At 42.7% G+C, this 18,875-nt stretch overlaps 1 protein-coding gene across 1 annotated transcript in view; it reads left to right on the forward strand.

Annotated features, from left to right (window-relative positions):
• Positions 1-18,875, forward strand: part of ABCC12 (ATP binding cassette subfamily C member 12) — a 599,698-nt gene that overhangs the window by 572,708 nt on the left and 8,115 nt on the right. Inside the window, exon 29 of the mRNA XM_069217731.1 lies at positions 7,702-7,866. Within this exon, the coding sequence (XP_069073832.1) occupies positions 7,702-7,866 (165 nt within the window). The remainder of the gene's footprint in view (positions 1-7,701; positions 7,867-18,875) is intronic.

Consider the following 18,875-nt stretch of genomic DNA (forward strand, 5'->3'; position numbering starts at 1 on the left):
TCCTGCCCTACCAGGCTCGGGTGCAGCGCTTCCCGCGAGGGCGGGAGCGCGATTTAGAAATTAAAGGGCTCCTGCCCTGTCAGACCCCGGTGCAGCGCGTCCCGCGACGGCGGGAACGCTGATCAAATTTAAAGGGCTCCTGCCCTACCAGGCTCGGGTGCAGCGCTTCCCGCGAGGGCGGGAGCGCGATTTAGAAATTAAAGGGCTCCTGCCCTGTCAGACCCCGGTGCAGCGCGTCCCGCGACGGCGGGAACGCTGATCAAATTTAAAGGGCTCCTGCCCTACCAGGCTCGGGTGCAGCGCTTCCCGCGAGGGCGGGAGCGCGATTTGGAAATTAAAGGGCTCCTGCCCTGTCAGACCCCGGTGCAGCGCGTCCCGCGACGGCGGGAACGCTGATCAAATTTAAAGGGCTCCTGCCCTACCAGGCTCGGGTGCAGCACTTCCCGCGATGGCGGGAGCGTGATTTAGAAATTTAAAGGGCTCCTGCCCTGTCAGACCCCGGTGCAGCGCGTCCCGCGACGGCGGGAACGCTGATCAAATTTAAAGGGCTCCTGCCCTACCAGGCTCGGGTGCAGCGCTTCCCGCGACGGCGAGAGCGCGATTTAGAAATTAAAGGGCTCCTGCCCTGTCAGACCCCGGTGCAGCACGTCCCCAGAGCTCAGAAGGAAGGGGACAGCGGTATTTCCTTACCTAGACGATTGGTTGATCAAAGCCAAGTCTCCGGAGCTCGTGCTGCGTCACCTGCAGTCGACAACCCAGTTGTTGTTCAATCTGGGCTTTTCGTTGAACGTGCCCAAATCTCACCTGGAGCCCTCTCAGCGCCTCCTGTTCATAGGGGCAGTACTGGACACGACATTGAATCATGCCTTTCCTCCGCCTCAGCAGATTCAGGACATTCAGGCGTTGTTTCCAATGTTTCAAAGTGGAGCGGTCATTCCAGTCCTCAAGGTCCTTCGTCTGCTCAGTCTGTTCGCTTCTTGCATTCTGTTGGTCACTCATGCTCGCTGGCACATGAGGGCTCTTCAGTGGTGCCTCCGAAAGCAGTGGTCTCAGCACAAAGGGGATCTCGAGGGATCGGTAAAGATCTCCAGAGACGCTACAGTGGATCTAAGATGGTGGGTTGCGGATGGCAATCTTTCCCAAGGAAGGCCATTCTTGCTGCCTCCTCCAGTGACCACAGTGATAACGGATGCTTCCACTCTAGGGTGGGGAGCTCATCTGGGGGACCTGGAGGTCAAAGGTCATTGGTCTCCAGTGGAACAGATGTTTCACATAAATCTGTTGGAATTGCGGGCAATACGTCTGGCTCTCAAGGCCTTCCTCCCTTCCCTTCGCGGTCAGTCGGTTCAGGTCCTGACGGACAACACTACCGCGATGTGGTATATAAACAAGCAGGGAGGAGTAGGGACGTACCTTCTCTGCAGAGAAGCTCTGCGGCTTTGGTCCTGGGCAAGGGACCATCGGGTTTGCTTGGTAGCAAACCATCTGGCCGGAGTCTTGAACATGCGTACGGACAGTCTCAGTCAGCACTTCTCGACCGATCACGAGTGGTGTCTTCATCCAAATCTAGTCCGTCAAATCTTCCAGATGTGGGGAATCCCTCGGGTAGATCTTTTTGCCACTCGGGAGAACACGCACTGCCCGTTGTTCTGCAGCCTCCAGTATCCGGTGCAAGGAACGTTGGGGGACGCGTTTCAGATGTCCTGGTGCGGCCAGTTGCTTTACACGTTTCCCCCATACCTGTGATTCCTCGGGTTCTGAGGAAAATTCGCCAAGACTGAGCCCAAGTCATATTAATAGCTCCGGATTGGCCAAGAAGGGTATGGTATTCAGATCTTCTCGAACTCTCTCTGGGCCCCCTGCTCCGTCTCCCTCACAGGGCAGACCTCCTCTCGCAATCGCAGGGGCAGGTTTTACACCCCCACCTCCAGAGCCTGCACCTTCATGCCTGGAGATTGAATAGGGCAACCTGTGTTCCTTTTCTCTCCCACCTGAGGTAGTGGATGTTATTTTATCGGCCAGGTGACACGCCACTAAATCTATCTACGCTAGCAGGTGGGCTAAATTTGTGAACTGGTGTGGAGAGAAGCAAATTGATCCCTTACGTGCCCACTTATCGGATATCTTGTCTTTTGCATTGTCCCTGGCACAGAGGGGTTGTGCAGTTGCTACAGTTAAGGGCTATTTGTCGGCTCTGTCAGCCTTTCTGTGTCTGCCTGACCAGCCTTCTTTATTTAAATCTCCTTTAGTATTCCTCAGTGGGATTTGAACCTAGTCTTAACATTTCTTATGGGCTCACCGTTTGAGCCGATGCATTCTTGCCCCATAAGGTTATTCCTTGTTGCGATTACTTCAGCTAGAAGAGTGAGTGAGCTGCAGGCTCTTTCTGTTAAGCCCACATATACATCCTTCTATGGGGATAAAGTGGTGTTGAGGACCAAGGCTGTTTTCTTGCCGAAGGTTGTTTCACCCTTCCATATAGGTCAGTCTATTACTCTCTCCTCTTTTTATCCTCCACCTCATCCTTCGAAAGAGGAAGAAAGACAGCATCGCTTGGACCAGAGAAGAGCGCTGAGCTTCTTCGTAGACAGAACGAAGGAGTTTAGACTGGAGGATCAACTCTTCATCGGGTACGTGGGAAAGAGGAGAGGAAGGGCAGTCCACAAGAGAACACTCTCCAGGTGTGTCATTCTTTGCATTAAGCTGTGTTATTCTCTGGCAAAGAAGGAACCCCCTGATGGAATAAGAGCTCATTCCACCAGAGCTAAGTCGGCCTCTTCTGCCTTCGCTAGGGGTGTTCCTGTGGTTGACATCTGCAAGGCCACAACTTAGTCATCCCTCCACACTTTTGCAAAGCATTCTTGCTTGGATTTGGAGGTTAGGTGGGATGGCCATTTTGCACGGTCAGTGCTGCAGGATTTCTTGGTTTGACCATTCAGGCTCCCTCCACCGAGTGCGGTACTGCTTTGGGACTCTATTCAATCAGTGAGGAATCCACAGGTAGTTGTATCCATCAGAAGAACGAGTTACTTACCTTCGGTAATGCCTTTTCTGGTGGATACACTAGCTACCTGTGGATTCCTCACGGTCCCACCCGCCTCCCAGTTGCCTGTCTGGTCTTACCAAGTTATCCTTGGGTGAGCTCCTGTTAGTATTATGTTATTTTCATATGTATATGTGTATATATTTATGTATATATGTACATATATTATTTAAAAAAAGAGATTTGTGATGATGCTATATATAGTTTATATGTATATATTTTTGCGTATTTACATATTTGTGCTGATGTTTTCTCTATTTGATTTAATTAAATGTTGTGGTATAACTATTTGTTTCAATTGTATATATATATATATATTTTGCTGGTATTTGCCTGTTCGTCTCAGAGGCACGTAAAAAATGTTGGTACTGACGTCGGCACCGGCGAGGACCTCTTATTGCCTGTATGACGTCAGACGCGTGGGCAATTGTGACGTACTCGTCGATGTGCAGAAGCTGGGAAGAAAATTTCCGTCGGAAGCTGGCGCAGGGGGAAAATTCAATGAGTGAGGAATCCACAGGTAGCTAGTGTATCCACCAGAAAAGGCAGTACCGAAGGTAAGTAACTCGTTCATCTGGCCTTAAAGAGTTCAAACACCCACTCCACTGCCCCCCATGTTTTTTCATAGGCCTCACTGAAACGGACTTCCCCTAGTATAGTTGGATTCCTCAGTGTATCAATAACCAAGGACGGTTTGGAAATGCTGAGTCTCCTGTTTAGGAATGAGCCATAAGTGCTGCAATGAGTCACTCACTTCATGATTGTAGCACCTGACATTGTACACCCAAAATCAGGACAGATATGGCTTACCAACCAACCAGGCCCTCCCTGGGTACAGTTGTGACATCAGCTGGGGTATGGTGCTGTTCTGCAGTGCAAAGAAATCAAGGGGTGAACCTGGGAACCGGGCACAGATGTTTGAGATGTAGAGACCTGACAAGTAGACAACTTGCATGTTGATGGAATGGATGTTTTTCTGGTTGTGATAGAATTGTTCACTGGCTTGCCATGGCACCAAGTGAACATGTGTGCTGTCAATGGCTCCCACCACATGTGGGAGGCGGGCTAAACCATAGAAGCCAGCCTTCACATTGGCTTAATCCTCTCATTTGGGTAATCTCAAATAGATGTAAATGTGTTTCATCATTGCTGATAGGACTTCTCTTAAAACACCACTGAACATAGGTTGAAACATCCCACTGGATATGGCCACTTTATATTATAAAGACCCTGCGGCCAAGAAGTGTAATACTGCCATGACTTGAACAATTGGTGGTATGCATGCTTCTTAGTGTTTTCGGGCATCGGATCTGGCTCCAACTGACAATGTGAATCCACAATTGTTTGCCTATCCAGACAGTACTGTTTGACGATGTGACGTTCTTCCATTTTTTCAAGGTCTGGTAATGGACAGTACACTTGAGGTTGTCACCTCCTTCCTCTCTCAGAGTACCTATTTGTGAAATTACATGAGTAGGAGCATAAGTCACTGTGTCGACACCAACATACATGATGTATAGCACCAAGTGCCATGTGACAAAGCATTTCTGACTGGAATTAGTTTACACCCACTACACATCACAGCTGCCAACTACACAAGGGCCAAATGTGACCCCCGTCGTTATCTACACATGTGTCTACAACATTGATCTGGCCAACGCCCAACTTACTGCTCCTCAAATGCTCCTCGGAATTTAACAGTCTGCTCTGACTTTCAAAAATACTGTCAGCAGCGGTGGATAGTGCACCTCCATAATAATCCATCTGTGACCAGCAACACACTACACTGGTGATTGTGTGGTAGAACCTACAGAACAAGGCTGCTTTAGACTGTTTGTGATGATCTGCACATATATTGGTGTGGGGATGCATTTATCAGGGCCCAATAGTGTATTTACAACCACCAAACTGGTAGATGCCTGACCTACTTCACTGGTAATTAGGGAGCGCCCACCACACAGTGAGCGGTTTCAACCATGGCAGACACAGTCGTAGGCTAACCTTATTGCCTGTGATTGTAGTGGGCCAATGACTGTGCTCGTCGGCAGTGATGACTGCGTACATGGTGTACATGTATGCTGCATTTTGCAAATTCACTCACTTGACTCCTGACGCTGCAGCCATCAACACCTCCACCATTTCAACTGCTGTGTGCCATCTCTGGGAGTAATCATGCCACACCAAACAGGTGAAAGGGCCCTTGCCTCCTCTCCTGAGGACCTGGAGGCTCATTGAATAGGTCCTTCCCCTGTATGGTCAGTGCTATGGCAAACCAAAGGAGCAGGTAATAACCTCATAGGCATATATGACTCTGTTCAACAACATCCTTTCCTTCCTCATAGGCTGCAGTGTGCCTCTGTGTGCCAGTTAGACTTTTGGGGTGCCTGTTGTCACATTTTGTGTGCCATATATGGGGTGTACATGGTGCAGGTAGTGGAGAAAAGTACTCTATGTATTTCACATCAATATTGTGTTGTGTGATCTATGATAAGGCATATATCTGCCTTGTGTTGCTATAGGACTGCTCTCCTGCTTCTTGCTCTGCTGCCTGCTGACCCCTGACCCTGCAGGAAGGACTCTTCCTTTCTCCACAAGTGCTCTCCAAGGGCTTGGATTTAGCTTCCCTCCTGTTCTGAAGTCTCAGGGCCAACAAAGACTTCACCCAAGAGAAGAAAATCGCTGTGTGTCAAAAAAACCATTGCAAAGCCTTCAGAAATGAATGCAGCGCCTGCCTCGAGGCTGGAAAATCGCTGCATCGCCTACCGGATTGACGCAATACCTGCAGAAATCAATGTATCACCTGCTCCTCATTGCCTACCTGATCCACGCAGCACCTGCTCCTTCCTACCAGCGTGTTCTGGATTTTAAATGCATCATCTCTGGGCATAATATTCCTGCCTCACAATAAGGAACCAAGGCTCCTGAAAGTATACACATTGCCGTGCAGCGTGGAAAGAAAAAACGCATCGCCTTTGCTGCGCTGAAAAATCGAACGCATCACCTTGCTTTTCAATGCATCTCCTCCTCTGTGGCCCGTTTGCATTGTTATTTTGACACATCCCAGGCACTATGTGTTAAAATGATACAACCACTGATTCTTAAGGATTGAGACTCATTTAAACCTTTAAAAAAGTGATATTTTGACTTGTGCATATCAGATTTTTGTGATTTTGGTGTTATTTTATGTAGATAAATATTATCTATTTTCCTAAACTGGTGTGGAGTACTTTTTGTAGTATTATCAATGTCTTACTATATGAGTTATTGCACAAATACTTTACACATTGCCTTCTAATTTAAGCCTTCCTGCTCTGTGCCAAGCTACCAGAGGGTGACCACGGGATAATTTAGATTGTGTAGTGATTTACCCTGAATAGGATTGTGGTCCCTGCTTCGACAAATGTGTATGCCACTCCCCACTAGAGACTCAATTTCTATCAGCGACTAAGTAGGAGTTGTTATGGGGCGAAGGTGCCAAAAAAATTCCATCTGGCAAAAAGCCTTCTCTAGGTGCGAAATTCGAATCTCTCCCTCTCAGAGCTATTGCACCAAAAACCAACAGCTTTAGTGGGACCGTGCCCAACAGCTATTCAACATCACGGGTCCCTCCTTGGTTACAGTCTGCTGCCTTGGCCTGCTGAAGATTTAAAACTTCCATTTTTGAGACAAAGTCCTAACCTGTTTTTTGTATTTGCTTTGCTCTCCATTGCCATCGTCCTCAAATCATGCTTAGGCCCTGATCTACTGCGACTAGTGGACAGAAGTTGGTACATAATGTTTTTTAGAATTATTTTAATTTAAAACTTTTAAAATTCAAATCGCTGGTTCCACTTATTAGATTTTTGTTCTTTGTTGTTAAAGTTTACTCTGTTTTTCTAATTTAATTTGGGATTTTTTGTGTACTCTATTTTGAATTTAGTACTGTTTTAGTGCTATATAAATCCTTCACACATTGCCCAACATTAAGCATGCCTGCTCTGTGCATAGCTACCTTGGAATTATCCCAGGTTAATTTAGTGACATTAAGGGTTCACCCTGGCGAGGTTTGGGATTATTACTTGAGGTGGGTCATCACTTTCTCTGACTAACAACCCAATTTCTTGCAGTCCCCCATAACAAAATATATTTATGTTTTCCACAGAATGACAGTAAAATGTGTTGCAAATGTAGTTCATATTTGATTAAATAGAACCTTAGGAAGAAAGTTGATAACAATGTTTGGTTTGGTGTCAGTAGGGAATATTTGTGAAATGTACATATTTGACTCAAACAGAAGAGTGAAGAAAGCTGGCTATGACACTCACTGTGAAGTCCTGGATGCATGGTTTCAAGACTCATTTTCTCCGAGGTCAGAACCTGGTTAAGACAGCCACGTGTGTATCTCTAGAACACAATTTGATTGAGCATGGAAATGGCATCTTCTATTGGGACTATCGCTTTTGCAGGAATTAATTGCATAATTTGTTGATGGAGCATATTTTGGAATGCATTTGACATTTATACTGCTAGTTGATAATATTGAATTACAAACTTGTGATGAATCTCAAAATAACAATGGTGTAACGTACTTATTCTATCATACGTGTGCTGTCGTGAGTTTGCGCCATGCTCTGCAATTGACAGATGCGTTATTTGATGTTAGTCTCCTTACTTTACAGATCATCCTTTTAGATGAAGCCACAGCATCCATTGATTCGGAAACAGACAATCTGATTCAATTAACAATCCGGGAGGCGTTCAAGGACTGCACGGTGCTAACCATTGCTCATCGGATAAACACTGTTCTGGAGTGTGACCGCATCCTGGTCATGGACAATGGACAGGTCAGCTGCCGACATAACATGAAATATGTAAACGTTTCTGTTAATAGGGGGGTGCATTAGAAACCAGCAACGTGGTGAATGAGTCTGTTCTGACAGTATTTAAAACGTCCCTCTCACATTATCTTTTATGAGGGCCAGTGGCAGCTGGTGAACTTTGAAACAGGTGGATAGTAAATAGACTGTCCTGACAACATCGAGGTAGTGCTTGAAGCAAGTGAGTCTGAAACTTCCTACGGGAGGAGGTGCTTTTCATGATTCTACTGCTGTGAAAAGTTTTGACAAAAAACATAAGAACGTTATTTTGCAGCTCACATTTTCAAAGAAATTGGCTAAAAAGTCACAGGTTTTGCATGCAGGTATGGAAGGGTATCCCTTGAAGTAATCCAATACTCTGTAGTCTGCTGAAAGACTAACTTGTTCCCGGGATGTATTGATGCTTATCTTTCAATGAAAATATTGCAATCATTTGTGTATATATAATATCTCAGTGTAGATTCAATGCAGATAACCAGCAATATAATGTGCCACCGATTTTACAGGCTCAGTAAACGGACAGAACATTTTGATGACACCTAATTTAAAGTATCAGAAATCAGACCGCAATAGTGATGATGTCACTAAATCAGTTGGGATGTCTTCACAAAAGTCATAAAATAATAGGGATGGCTCCATCTAGTCTTAAGGAAATAACACCTATAGTTGTCAGCAGGATTTAAGCTTCGGGACTGCAGCGTTTTTTCCTCGTTTGGTAGCTTATAATTATCTGAAAAACACAAATCGTTTCCTTCAAGTGCAAACTTTGTCCATTCGGTTAATGAATATTTTTCCTCAAATACCGGCTTACCATATTATTATATACACCAAACAGTCAAATACACAGCACAAATCCAAAATCTAAAACCAAATAGTAACGAATTTGGTGCATAGGTTTGGTGGAGATGCATAATTCAGCGCAGACATGTTATCAAGATCCGATGGAGGTTGATCACTGTGTTTTCCATTTGAGATGCTCCTTGGTGAGTGCCATTATAGATCCTCGTGAGCAGTAACTGTGTTCTCGAAATATTACCTTTAGATCTGATTGTTTCTTCATACATACATGTCATGTCATTTATTTGATAAGTGTAAACACAAAAGGGCAAACCAATCTTCCCACAAGAGATGGGCGAACAATATGTGTAGCAAAACACTCCTGAAGGTCTTGTTTATGAAAATGTCTTCATTTATTGTTTTTAGTTATTTTTATGGTAGATCAATGAGATCCAGACTTTAATGATGCCATTAAATAAAAATAATTCAGTATGAAGAAAACAAATCAATAGGGGTAGTCTAGTGTTTAAGTTAAGGAATGCATAAAACTTTTGTAATGGCATCGACGACAGACAGTTGTATACATTTTACATAAATATCCATGATACAGTTGAAGTCAGATACAATATACAATATATGGCAAGTGTAACATCAATAAAGATACACATACTAGAGCACCAAACGTATTGATAGATTATTTTAAAAAGTCACTTAGTTTAGTGTAAAAACTCCAGTCAGCCTTATTACAGAGACTCAAAATAGGGATTAAATACATTCTGCACAATTCATAGAGACTGATGCTGAGTAGAAGTCCATATTTCGGTTATTAAGGGAACGAATCCAAAAGCCCGTCCTCAAGACAACTATGTAATAGGACCCTTAAATAGAAATAACATAAATGAAAAAGTAGGAAGAACATAAATGCAACACAACAATGTATTTGATAAGTGGCTTTACGTTAAGTGGGTTATTTTTTGCAGATAACTATATTCTTAGTCAAAACTGAAATTTTAGAGGGTGTGTAATAGAATTTGTCCTGGCTGCAATCAGTAGCCCCCTATATAAGGTATAGAATATCGGGTATAGATACATCGTTACCTAGTTTTATGTTTAATCAGCATAGGACCGGAATGCTTTCGTTCAATACAAATTCTGGATCAAAGATTTTGTTAAAGACGTTTCATACTTCTAAGAGCAATTTTGAAGGTTCCCATTGTGATATCCATGGTACTGTAACAAAGGTATTTTTTTACATTAATTACAATTTTCTTTACTGTTTTTGTTTACTTCATCTGCTCAAATCTAAATTAGCAACAATGTTTATGTGAGATGTGATGTCATGATCTGGGATACATCTGTGCTGCCACTGAGTAGCTTGATTGTCAATAATGTGACTTAACCTGCTTACTAAATATTGTGTGCCTAGGCTACCTTCGTTTTAAATTGTCCTGCAAGGAACTAAGAACAATCCAAGGGAAACGTACTAGGGAAGCTCACATAGATACAGAGGGCCCTAACTGTATTTGTTCTTCTTATTACAATGGTAAATAATAGGAAGACTGCTTGGAGCTTCATTACAGGCCACATTTTACACCTATCATGCCCCTCCAGCATGGGGCCAAATATATGCACATCAGCACTGGTCCTGCTTCAATATGAACTGTGTATCCCAAACTGCCAAGTCAGGTCCTCTCTCAACAGGAATGCAAGCTGCCTCCAGACAGTTGTGGCCCTACACATGATCCACATATAGATATGAGTGCCACACTTAAGGCATCACTGAGGAAAGCAATTAGTAGTTTATAAACAACATAGTATTTAACTGGGATTTGATCTGGAGAAGTCTACTATCTCAAACTTAGGTGTTGCTCTTCTAGCTTTTATTTTGATGCTCTTTACCCTTTTCATCGAAGCATGTTTGTCAGAAATTGGGTTTTTAATCTGGGAGTGGTAATCCTGAGGTGTAAGAAATTACTAACTCCCACTTTTCCCCAACTGTTGACCAGTCCAGAACCCGAAACCTTCTGATTTTCATGTTCACAGGAGTCAGATGTCCCCAAGTCCTTCAGTGAATCCTCTTATTTCAGTAGGGGAAGTTTTCTTTCCTCCAGCATTTCTCCAGTCTTTTACTTTGTGAATGTCAAGGTGACCTCATAGCAGTAAACCATTTACCTATGTCTTCCATAAGCACATAGCTCAGCACAAGCACTTTAGGAATGTTGGCTTTGCTGTTACTCATCCAATATACCTTAGTGTTGCTGTTACCATCTTCAATGTACTCTGCTGCCCTTCTGGACCTCAAGTCCATGTTATGTTGGCTCCTCACGGACCAGCATGGCTTTCTGCTCCTGTAAGGCCAATGTTCTCTCCTTCAGTGTGTGTGCTGCTGCTGCCTGTTTCATCCCAGCAACAAAGACGGTAGCTGACTTCTCATTACTTCAAGAGCATCTTCTGCCCTTTTCTCCTCAGCAACTAGGGTAGCATTTTTCTCCCCAGGAGCTAGGACAACCTTTTTCTCCTCTAGCTCCAGCTTGCAAGTCTCCAGCTCTGATGGGGTCAAACTAACAGAGGCCACACTGCTCGTAGCCCTGGACAACACAAGCAAAGCTACTCCATGGGAAGAATCTGCATGTTGCCCTGGAACTTCCTTAACTTTACCCTCATTCTCTTTGGGGGTGATATGTCCTTGCTCAGCTTCATCCTAGGCCCTGTGGAATTTCCCATAATCTTACTTGTTGAAGTTCTGACTCATAATAGGCCCCTTCTGCTTTTCAGTTATTCATCACAACAAAAGTAAAACTAGACAGTGTCAACAGATACACCTTTATGTTCCCAAAGAAAAAAATCTAAAGGCTACAACTTGACCAAAAATAAACAAATTTGAAATTAATCAAAATTCTTCCCTAACAATGAACCTTCCAAAAACACATTTTTGCTTCTAAATCTTGAATTAGATTTTTAATTTGTACCTTTTAAAAAACTGAATAGTAACTGTTGGACACAGTCATATTCCAGCTGTTGAACACCAATGTTAGGTCAAAACACAGCTACAAAGGAATCTCTGGCCAGCTCTCGAGGTTAACTCACAAGCACCAGGCAATTCTTAGAGAAATTAGTGTTAAATTCAAGTAGTACTCTCAATTTCAAGGTAGATAGCACAACACAATAAAATTACCAAGCTAACTTAGAAACAATTAGAGAACAAATTGATGGGCAACTGGACATCAAGAACATTAAATTGGTTAAGGGGAACTGACAATATACATTTTAAAAGCATAAAGTGCTTAGAAAAAGTTAAGCACCATTGAGAACAAAGATTGAGGTTGGCCTGACAAGCTCAATTTCCTGACAATCACAATGGAGTGGAGGTTGATTATACCAACTAGGTTATCACTGACTTCATATCTGAAATGGAAGTCAGAGCCCTCCTGAGGGCAAAGCACCATGCTTCAGCTGGCAAGGGTCCAAGTTGGATATGTCATGATTGAGCTTCTGGTGAATATGTGGCATTCTCAACAAAAGCTCTATGTGGGATAAATATGGATTTTGTGGCCACCAAGGGAGATTCATTGTTCAGATAGATTTGGCATCTCACCCCAGTTTTTATCTTTGGACTCAGTCAATTTTGTGGAAGTCAAAATCCTTCAGCGGGACAAAGCTGGAAGTTATAGCCGATGGTCTCCTTGAGGCCATGTCCTTTCATTTTATTTCAAGCTGAGCATTTGTTCAGATAGGGAAAAATTTCTGAGTGGGGCAAACCTGGGTGTTTTACCCACCTTGATTGTGACCTTCGAGGACAAGCCTTAGCACACTTCCACTGTGCTTTGGAGGTAGGAAAAATGGGTAAATTTTACCTTTATCCAGCTTCTGGGAAAGTTCCTTCAGGCTAGTTATTCAGTCATTAGTTCCTCAGAGCATTTTCCTTGGCACCAGGTCTCTCCAGCCATGTCTCCTTCAGGGTGTAGTCTTCTGTGGTTAGTTGGACCCTCTTGCTGTCAGGAGTCATTTTGCTTTTTGTGTCCCTGAAGCCACCAAACAAGAGCCAGTCACTTGACTCTAGGAGACCAGTTTCAATCCCCGGGTGCCAGAAGGTTTCATAGGTCAATGAGTCCTTGCCTGGGTCTTTTTCTTCTAATGGGAGTCAAGACTAAACAGTATTCTCTTCTTCAGGAGGTCCTTATTTAAAAATCCATGAATGTTCTAAGGAGGTGGCAGTTGAGACACCAGGTGTATCCCGTGCAATAGCTGGTGACTGAAGAAATTCTGCCACCCAATCTTCACTATTTTCTGCAGTCCCCACCTCCTTTTGCACCACTTCCTCTTCCTCATACTCTAAAATTACCCAGACACATACACTTTAGTGTGACAGTAAATTTCTACCACCAGGGAAGCTTGTCTCCAGCTCCTTGGTGTCCACCATTTAGATGAGCTCTCTTTCCATCTGACATGGTCCAAACTGGTTCTCGTCCCCACCATGGCTGGAGCTTGGCTGTCTAGAAAGATCCTGTGAATAAATAGGAAATGCCCTCCCTTGAATCTCAAAGTCAAAAGAGGTAGTGCTAAGGTTGTACTTTGTTCTGTCACTTCCAGAAATCTAACCTATGCAAAGTATGCAGCAGTTAACACAATTGTGGGTTCAGAGGCAGCACAAAGTCATGTCTTCTAAGTAAGGTTTGCTGACTCTCCCGCCCATGAGTGTGTATTTCAGTTCTGGAAGTGTGATGGGTAGTAGAGGTATCTTAGTCTTATGTTCCTCAATGTTTAGGTAGCTTCACTGAGCAAGTTGATTAAGATACTCCAGCTCTCTCGTATGCGTTATGCTGTGACACTCCAATAATACTGAAACTGGATATAAAAGATGATGCTCTCTGTGCTAATTGCCTGAAATACTTGAAAGCCGTAAATGACTGGATGCTTTCCAGCTGCCTAAAGTTAAATTCAGATAAACCTAATGTATTGAAACTGGGTGGCTCTTCCTTTATTTGGACTGCTGACTGGTGGCTTGATGCTCTTTGTCAGTGCCCCATTTATGTTTGGACTGTAAGGAAATTTGGCGGTAAGGTTGATGAGACCTTCTCCCTTCTCCCTCAAATCGAGGATGTCTCATCAACTGGACCTGGAGGTATTAAATAATATTATTTCATTCATCCCTAAATCTGCTCACTGTTCTATCACTCATGCCACGGCTGGAACCAGATTCGGTTAAGGTAATGTACTGTATCTTGGTTTCCAACAATCCTAGTTCAATGCCTTCAACTGGTGAAGAGCAGTACAGCGTACTTACTATTTAGTTTGCCATATAATGCATCTATTTCATGCAATCAGCAGACCCCACTCCCTGCTGATAAGCACCTTGTCTCTCATAACCTCTGTATTTATTTTGAAGCTTTGCATGGGTATGCCCTGCTTTACTTAAGAACCTCTTCACTTGATACTCCCCTCTGAGAACACTTTGATCATCCTAGGCCTGTTTTCTTTATATACCTAATAAAAATAAACCTTGCCAAGGTGGCAGTTTAATTGCTTATTAGGTAGCCACCTAATAACATTTATTACTTAAAAACGGAGATGTCAAACTAACTTGCTAAATTCTAGGATGGACCTTAAGACCTAGTGCCCGGTGTACAAATATCTGGTCGCAGGTCTGAACCAGTACTGTATAAACCAGTAAAGATTTTTAAGAGCCAACCTATGTATTAATAAGTTGATTCTTAAAAAGCCAAATCATAATGGGTTGCAATCTGATCTACCTCATGAACATTAATAAGTTATTGCACAAACAGCAACTCAGTATGATTGGAGGCCAAGGCAGGAATGATGGCCTCCTTTGGCCAGCAGATCACCACGTCTGTGAATGCTTTTTCTTTAAATGCAGACATTTTTCTTAAAAGAAACAGGGCTGCTTTGTAAAAAAAAAAGTGATTTTTCTTACAACATTGTTTAAGAGTAGGTTGTGACCTGCTGGACATCTGCCTCATCTTAAACCAACTCTTTTTACATTCATAAAGGGGAAGGGTCCCCGGAGGACCCTTTAATTTTCACAAATGGCTTAGCACTTTCTTTTAGGTGTTGGTAAAATATCAATGTTTTGCGCCTGGATTTCAATCTCAAAGCATTGATACATTATATACTGATTCAGTATTTGGAAAGATCGCCTACAGAATGCCCTTTCTGAATTAGTATTTATTCAGAATCTCATTTTAGAAGCCATAAAAATGAATTGGTGCAAAAGAAAAACATTTTAAAAGTCGCAAATGCTCAGCATTTGTGATTGCTAAAATGCTTTGTACATCTGACCCTTTGTTGTTTAAACAGTAGGCATGTAATGCTGGTAGTCTCTTTTTAGGCAACATACGCTTTAGAAGTAAATAAACAAAAACTAGTGTAAGGCAAATCGGTCAGCCTAAAGTACATTTTATAAAGCTGTTTCCTCTTTAGGTTATTAAAAATCTGATTCACCATTAAATTTTGTTTTAAAAATTGAATAAGAACTATCCTGGAAGGACTTTGCTAGCATTTTCCAAGTTGGAGATAGATAAATAAATTTTTTAATCACACCTAGGCTTGTTCTATGGAAAATTTGACTGGGCTTATTCAGCTACTGTAATAGTCCACTATTTAAATAGAAAGCGTTCTACTTTTTTTATGTAATAAGCACCCTGCCTTAGGGGCTTACAATGCAGACTTTAGGGGTGACATTATTATATGAAAATAGGCTTTCCTAATAGGCAAGGACACTTTTTCCTGTCCTGTGTTAATGCAGTGTATTAAAATACAAGTCAAACATTGCAGACTTGTGCTATCACAGCCATATATTCTTGTCACATAGGGAGTGGTGTAAAGAAACACTGGGGCTCACATGTATCTTTTCACTCCTATGCACTAGGCCCATGTTCTGTGCCATCTGCTATGGTCTTACAAGAAGGTTAAATTTACCAATTGAGTAAAATTTGTTGTACCAGTACAAGTTTAGCACTACAGAATACACATTTTGGCCCAAATGGAGTCCTCATAGCAACAAAATTAGTCCCAAAAAAGTGAAAAATGCATAATAAGCATTTATGCTACAATATTATTAAACAGTTCATGTGATTTCTCCATGCTTTCTCTATGCGTACCAAAATTTAAAATTTGAATACAGGGTGGGCACTTAGCTGTAGGTTCCCTCACAAACCTGAGGCATTGACTAAGATTATATTTGCTTAAGTATAATTGCATGGGGAAGGAAATTATGTGATTTTCAATTTTGCTGAAAAATTATGTAAATGCATCATTATGTTGATTTCTGTATGTCACCAATGTTATCTGTTTTAGCATGTTTATAATTTCTCGTTACCCTTAAATATTATTTACATTTTGGTCAGCTTTTTACCTCTTTTATTTTTTTCTTCAATGCTTTTTTTCCTGATGTTTTCTATACTTTGCTTTTATTTTAGAGACCTACATGTCCCCTCAATTTCTTAGATCATCATTTGCCATGCTCCCTATCATAGCGTTAGTCTATTAGTTCAGATTTTCTGGTAAGCTATTTGTACTTGTAGGAGGGCAAAACTCTCAAAGTTCCTAATTTATTCCTCCCTCCTCCACTCTCACCTCTTAGGCCCTCATCATAAGTCCAGTGTATTTCCTGATTTGGGTAGAAATGGGGATTGCAAAGAATGCAGGAATACAGCATTATGGTACTTTTCCCTCAGACATTTCACAAACTAAAAGATGAATATTGCATTGGGTAAACATTTTGTCACAAAATCAGGAAATATCATGGCTATCAAGTGCCATTTCCCCAATACCCAGTATATTCCCATTTTTTAGGCGCCCCTCTAGGGAATGCTTGTAATACATCTGTATTCGTACAACTCTCAGTTGTAAAGCCACTGTACATATAATAAGTGCATACCAATGTAGTATTTTCGAGGAACATGTGATGAGAGCATTATCCTTTGGATGCCTTAATATCCTGTGCATCCTTCTGTTTTCTTGTGACCGGATGGCTAGAACATTTTAAAACTTTAATTAGCATATCCTCAAAAACTGTAGGATTATCCGAAGTAAAGTCATGTAAAGAACAGCCCTCTCAGATCACCTTCAACATGTCTATAGTGCTAGGCATGGCCCTAGCTCAGCCTCTCCAGCCCATAGCGCTAAACCATGGCCACTGAATTTCAGGATTTCCACCAGATAAAAGGGTTAGCTACCTGATATTTCAAGTGTTGCACCTATTCCAGGGGTACAAATATTTTGCTACTAAGTTGACTAGGTATCAGGGGTGGCCGCCAATGCCCTACTTGTCAACCTTAGGCTAGGGTGTCACTACATTATGTCAAATGTAATCTTTAAGTAAAATATAATATCTTACTAAGTGTTCCAAACCAATGTTGGCAATCAGATGTCAAGGGGTTCATCCAGCCGATGCCAGTTGTCTCATTAAAATATACTTGGGGTCTTGCCACTAGATGCCAAGACCCAACATGAAGGAGTTACTTTCAGGGAGGTTCTCTGAAGGGAACACACGTTCATACACAGACACAAGGAAACAAGTACGCATGCTCACACACACAGAGACACCCACACGCATATACACATATATGCATACCAATAGAGGTATTCATAGACATTCAAATGTGGGGTATATACTCTGAGTCACACAAACAAAGAAAACGCTTTACCATCCATCCGAAATTCAACTCTCATATTGGGCCCAGCATTTACTGCCTCACAAAATACAATTCTACTTGGTGTAGTTCCTTTCCATACTCAGAACTTTGGACCATTCTCTATTTTCTGCCCTCTACTCACCTTCCACATAAATTGGCCCACTGACAGATATCCTGCATTCCTCCAGCTTTCAATCTCACCACTGTCTAGTGTTCTGCTTCCTGCACTCTCAAAACACCATTTCCCAGAGGTCTGCCTCTCCTTAACCTCCAGATCCTTATGTACTTTCCATTTTGTCTCTCTACTCCTGCACGTAACATGCCTTCCTGGTGTTCCGTCTTGCCATGCTACCCACCCCACCCCTATCCGATGTGTTACATCTCTTTCCTCTCCATATTCCATCCATCTAGCATCTTGCCTCCTTCAACTTCCTATCCACAAATACCTACAGTCCTGTCCTCTGACCAAATCCCACCCCTTCCTGTCATCCTCTAAAATTTCTAGCTGTTATTCAGTCTTCTCTCAACCTTTTAATCACATCCTTATTTGGCATCTTGCATCTAAATACTATGTTGCCTGTACCATTACTTAGCATCCTCAATTGTATCTCTGCAAAGCACCCTTTTATTTCCCCACTCTCGCTTTTCTGGTTGCATCATGCTCGCATGCACAAACAGAATGTGACAGGGCAGGGCCTACAATAATAGGATCATGAGCTGCTTGCTGACATTTTGGTTGAGGGAGCACAATTCATTGTGAGGGAGATGAAAACAAATGATGCCACATGAAACTCTGACAGGGACTATGGTGTTCTCTTTTATAAAACAAAAAGTGCACTGTGTGATGAGTCACTCCCACATTAGGCATTTGCTTCTAGCATCAATCAGCGAAGCAAGTGTTGTGCAATCTATCTGCTTGCAGTGTGCATAAGGAAGCTCCTAATACTTTCAGCTCTCCGATTGATGGTTTTGATCATCCAGCATGTCTCCACCATCAGGCCTTGCCTGCTCCCACTTACCTGTGCACAGTCCTCTAACCAGGCCTGGCCCTTGTGGGCCCACCTCCAATGCTGTCTTAAGGCTCTCAGCCTCAATCTTAGGCACCTCTCCCCCACCTGGCACTTCTCTTTTGCATTTCTCTTAGCTCTCTTTTTGCCTCTTTGACCTTCTTTGCTCTCCCACTTTGATTCAGCTTTTGTCCCCTTTTGCCCTCTCTTGTCATTTCACTATTTGCACTCTCACTGTTTCTCACCTCTTAAACCTTTTTCTCTTAGCGTGTTCTTTTCTACTCACTCTTTGCACTCTCATTCCAGCTCAGGTCTTTTGGCTCTTGTCCTTAAATAATTTCTCTCTTCTTTGTCTATTTTTTCTCTACTCTTGCTTTCCTGCTCTTTTGCTTCTTTGTTTACGTTTACTTTTTGTACTCTCACTCTTTCTGTCTATTTTAACTGTTTTCATCTCTCTTTTTTCACTTTTGCCATGCACTTTCTGCTCCTCCCTTTGCATCCTCACCCCCTGCAGCCTATCTGCCTATTTCCCTGCCCC

The sequence above is a fragment of the Pleurodeles waltl genome, chromosome 12 (genome assembly GCF_031143425.1).
Source record: "Pleurodeles waltl isolate 20211129_DDA chromosome 12, aPleWal1.hap1.20221129, whole genome shotgun sequence".
NCBI lineage: Eukaryota > Metazoa > Chordata > Amphibia > Caudata > Salamandridae > Pleurodeles > Pleurodeles waltl.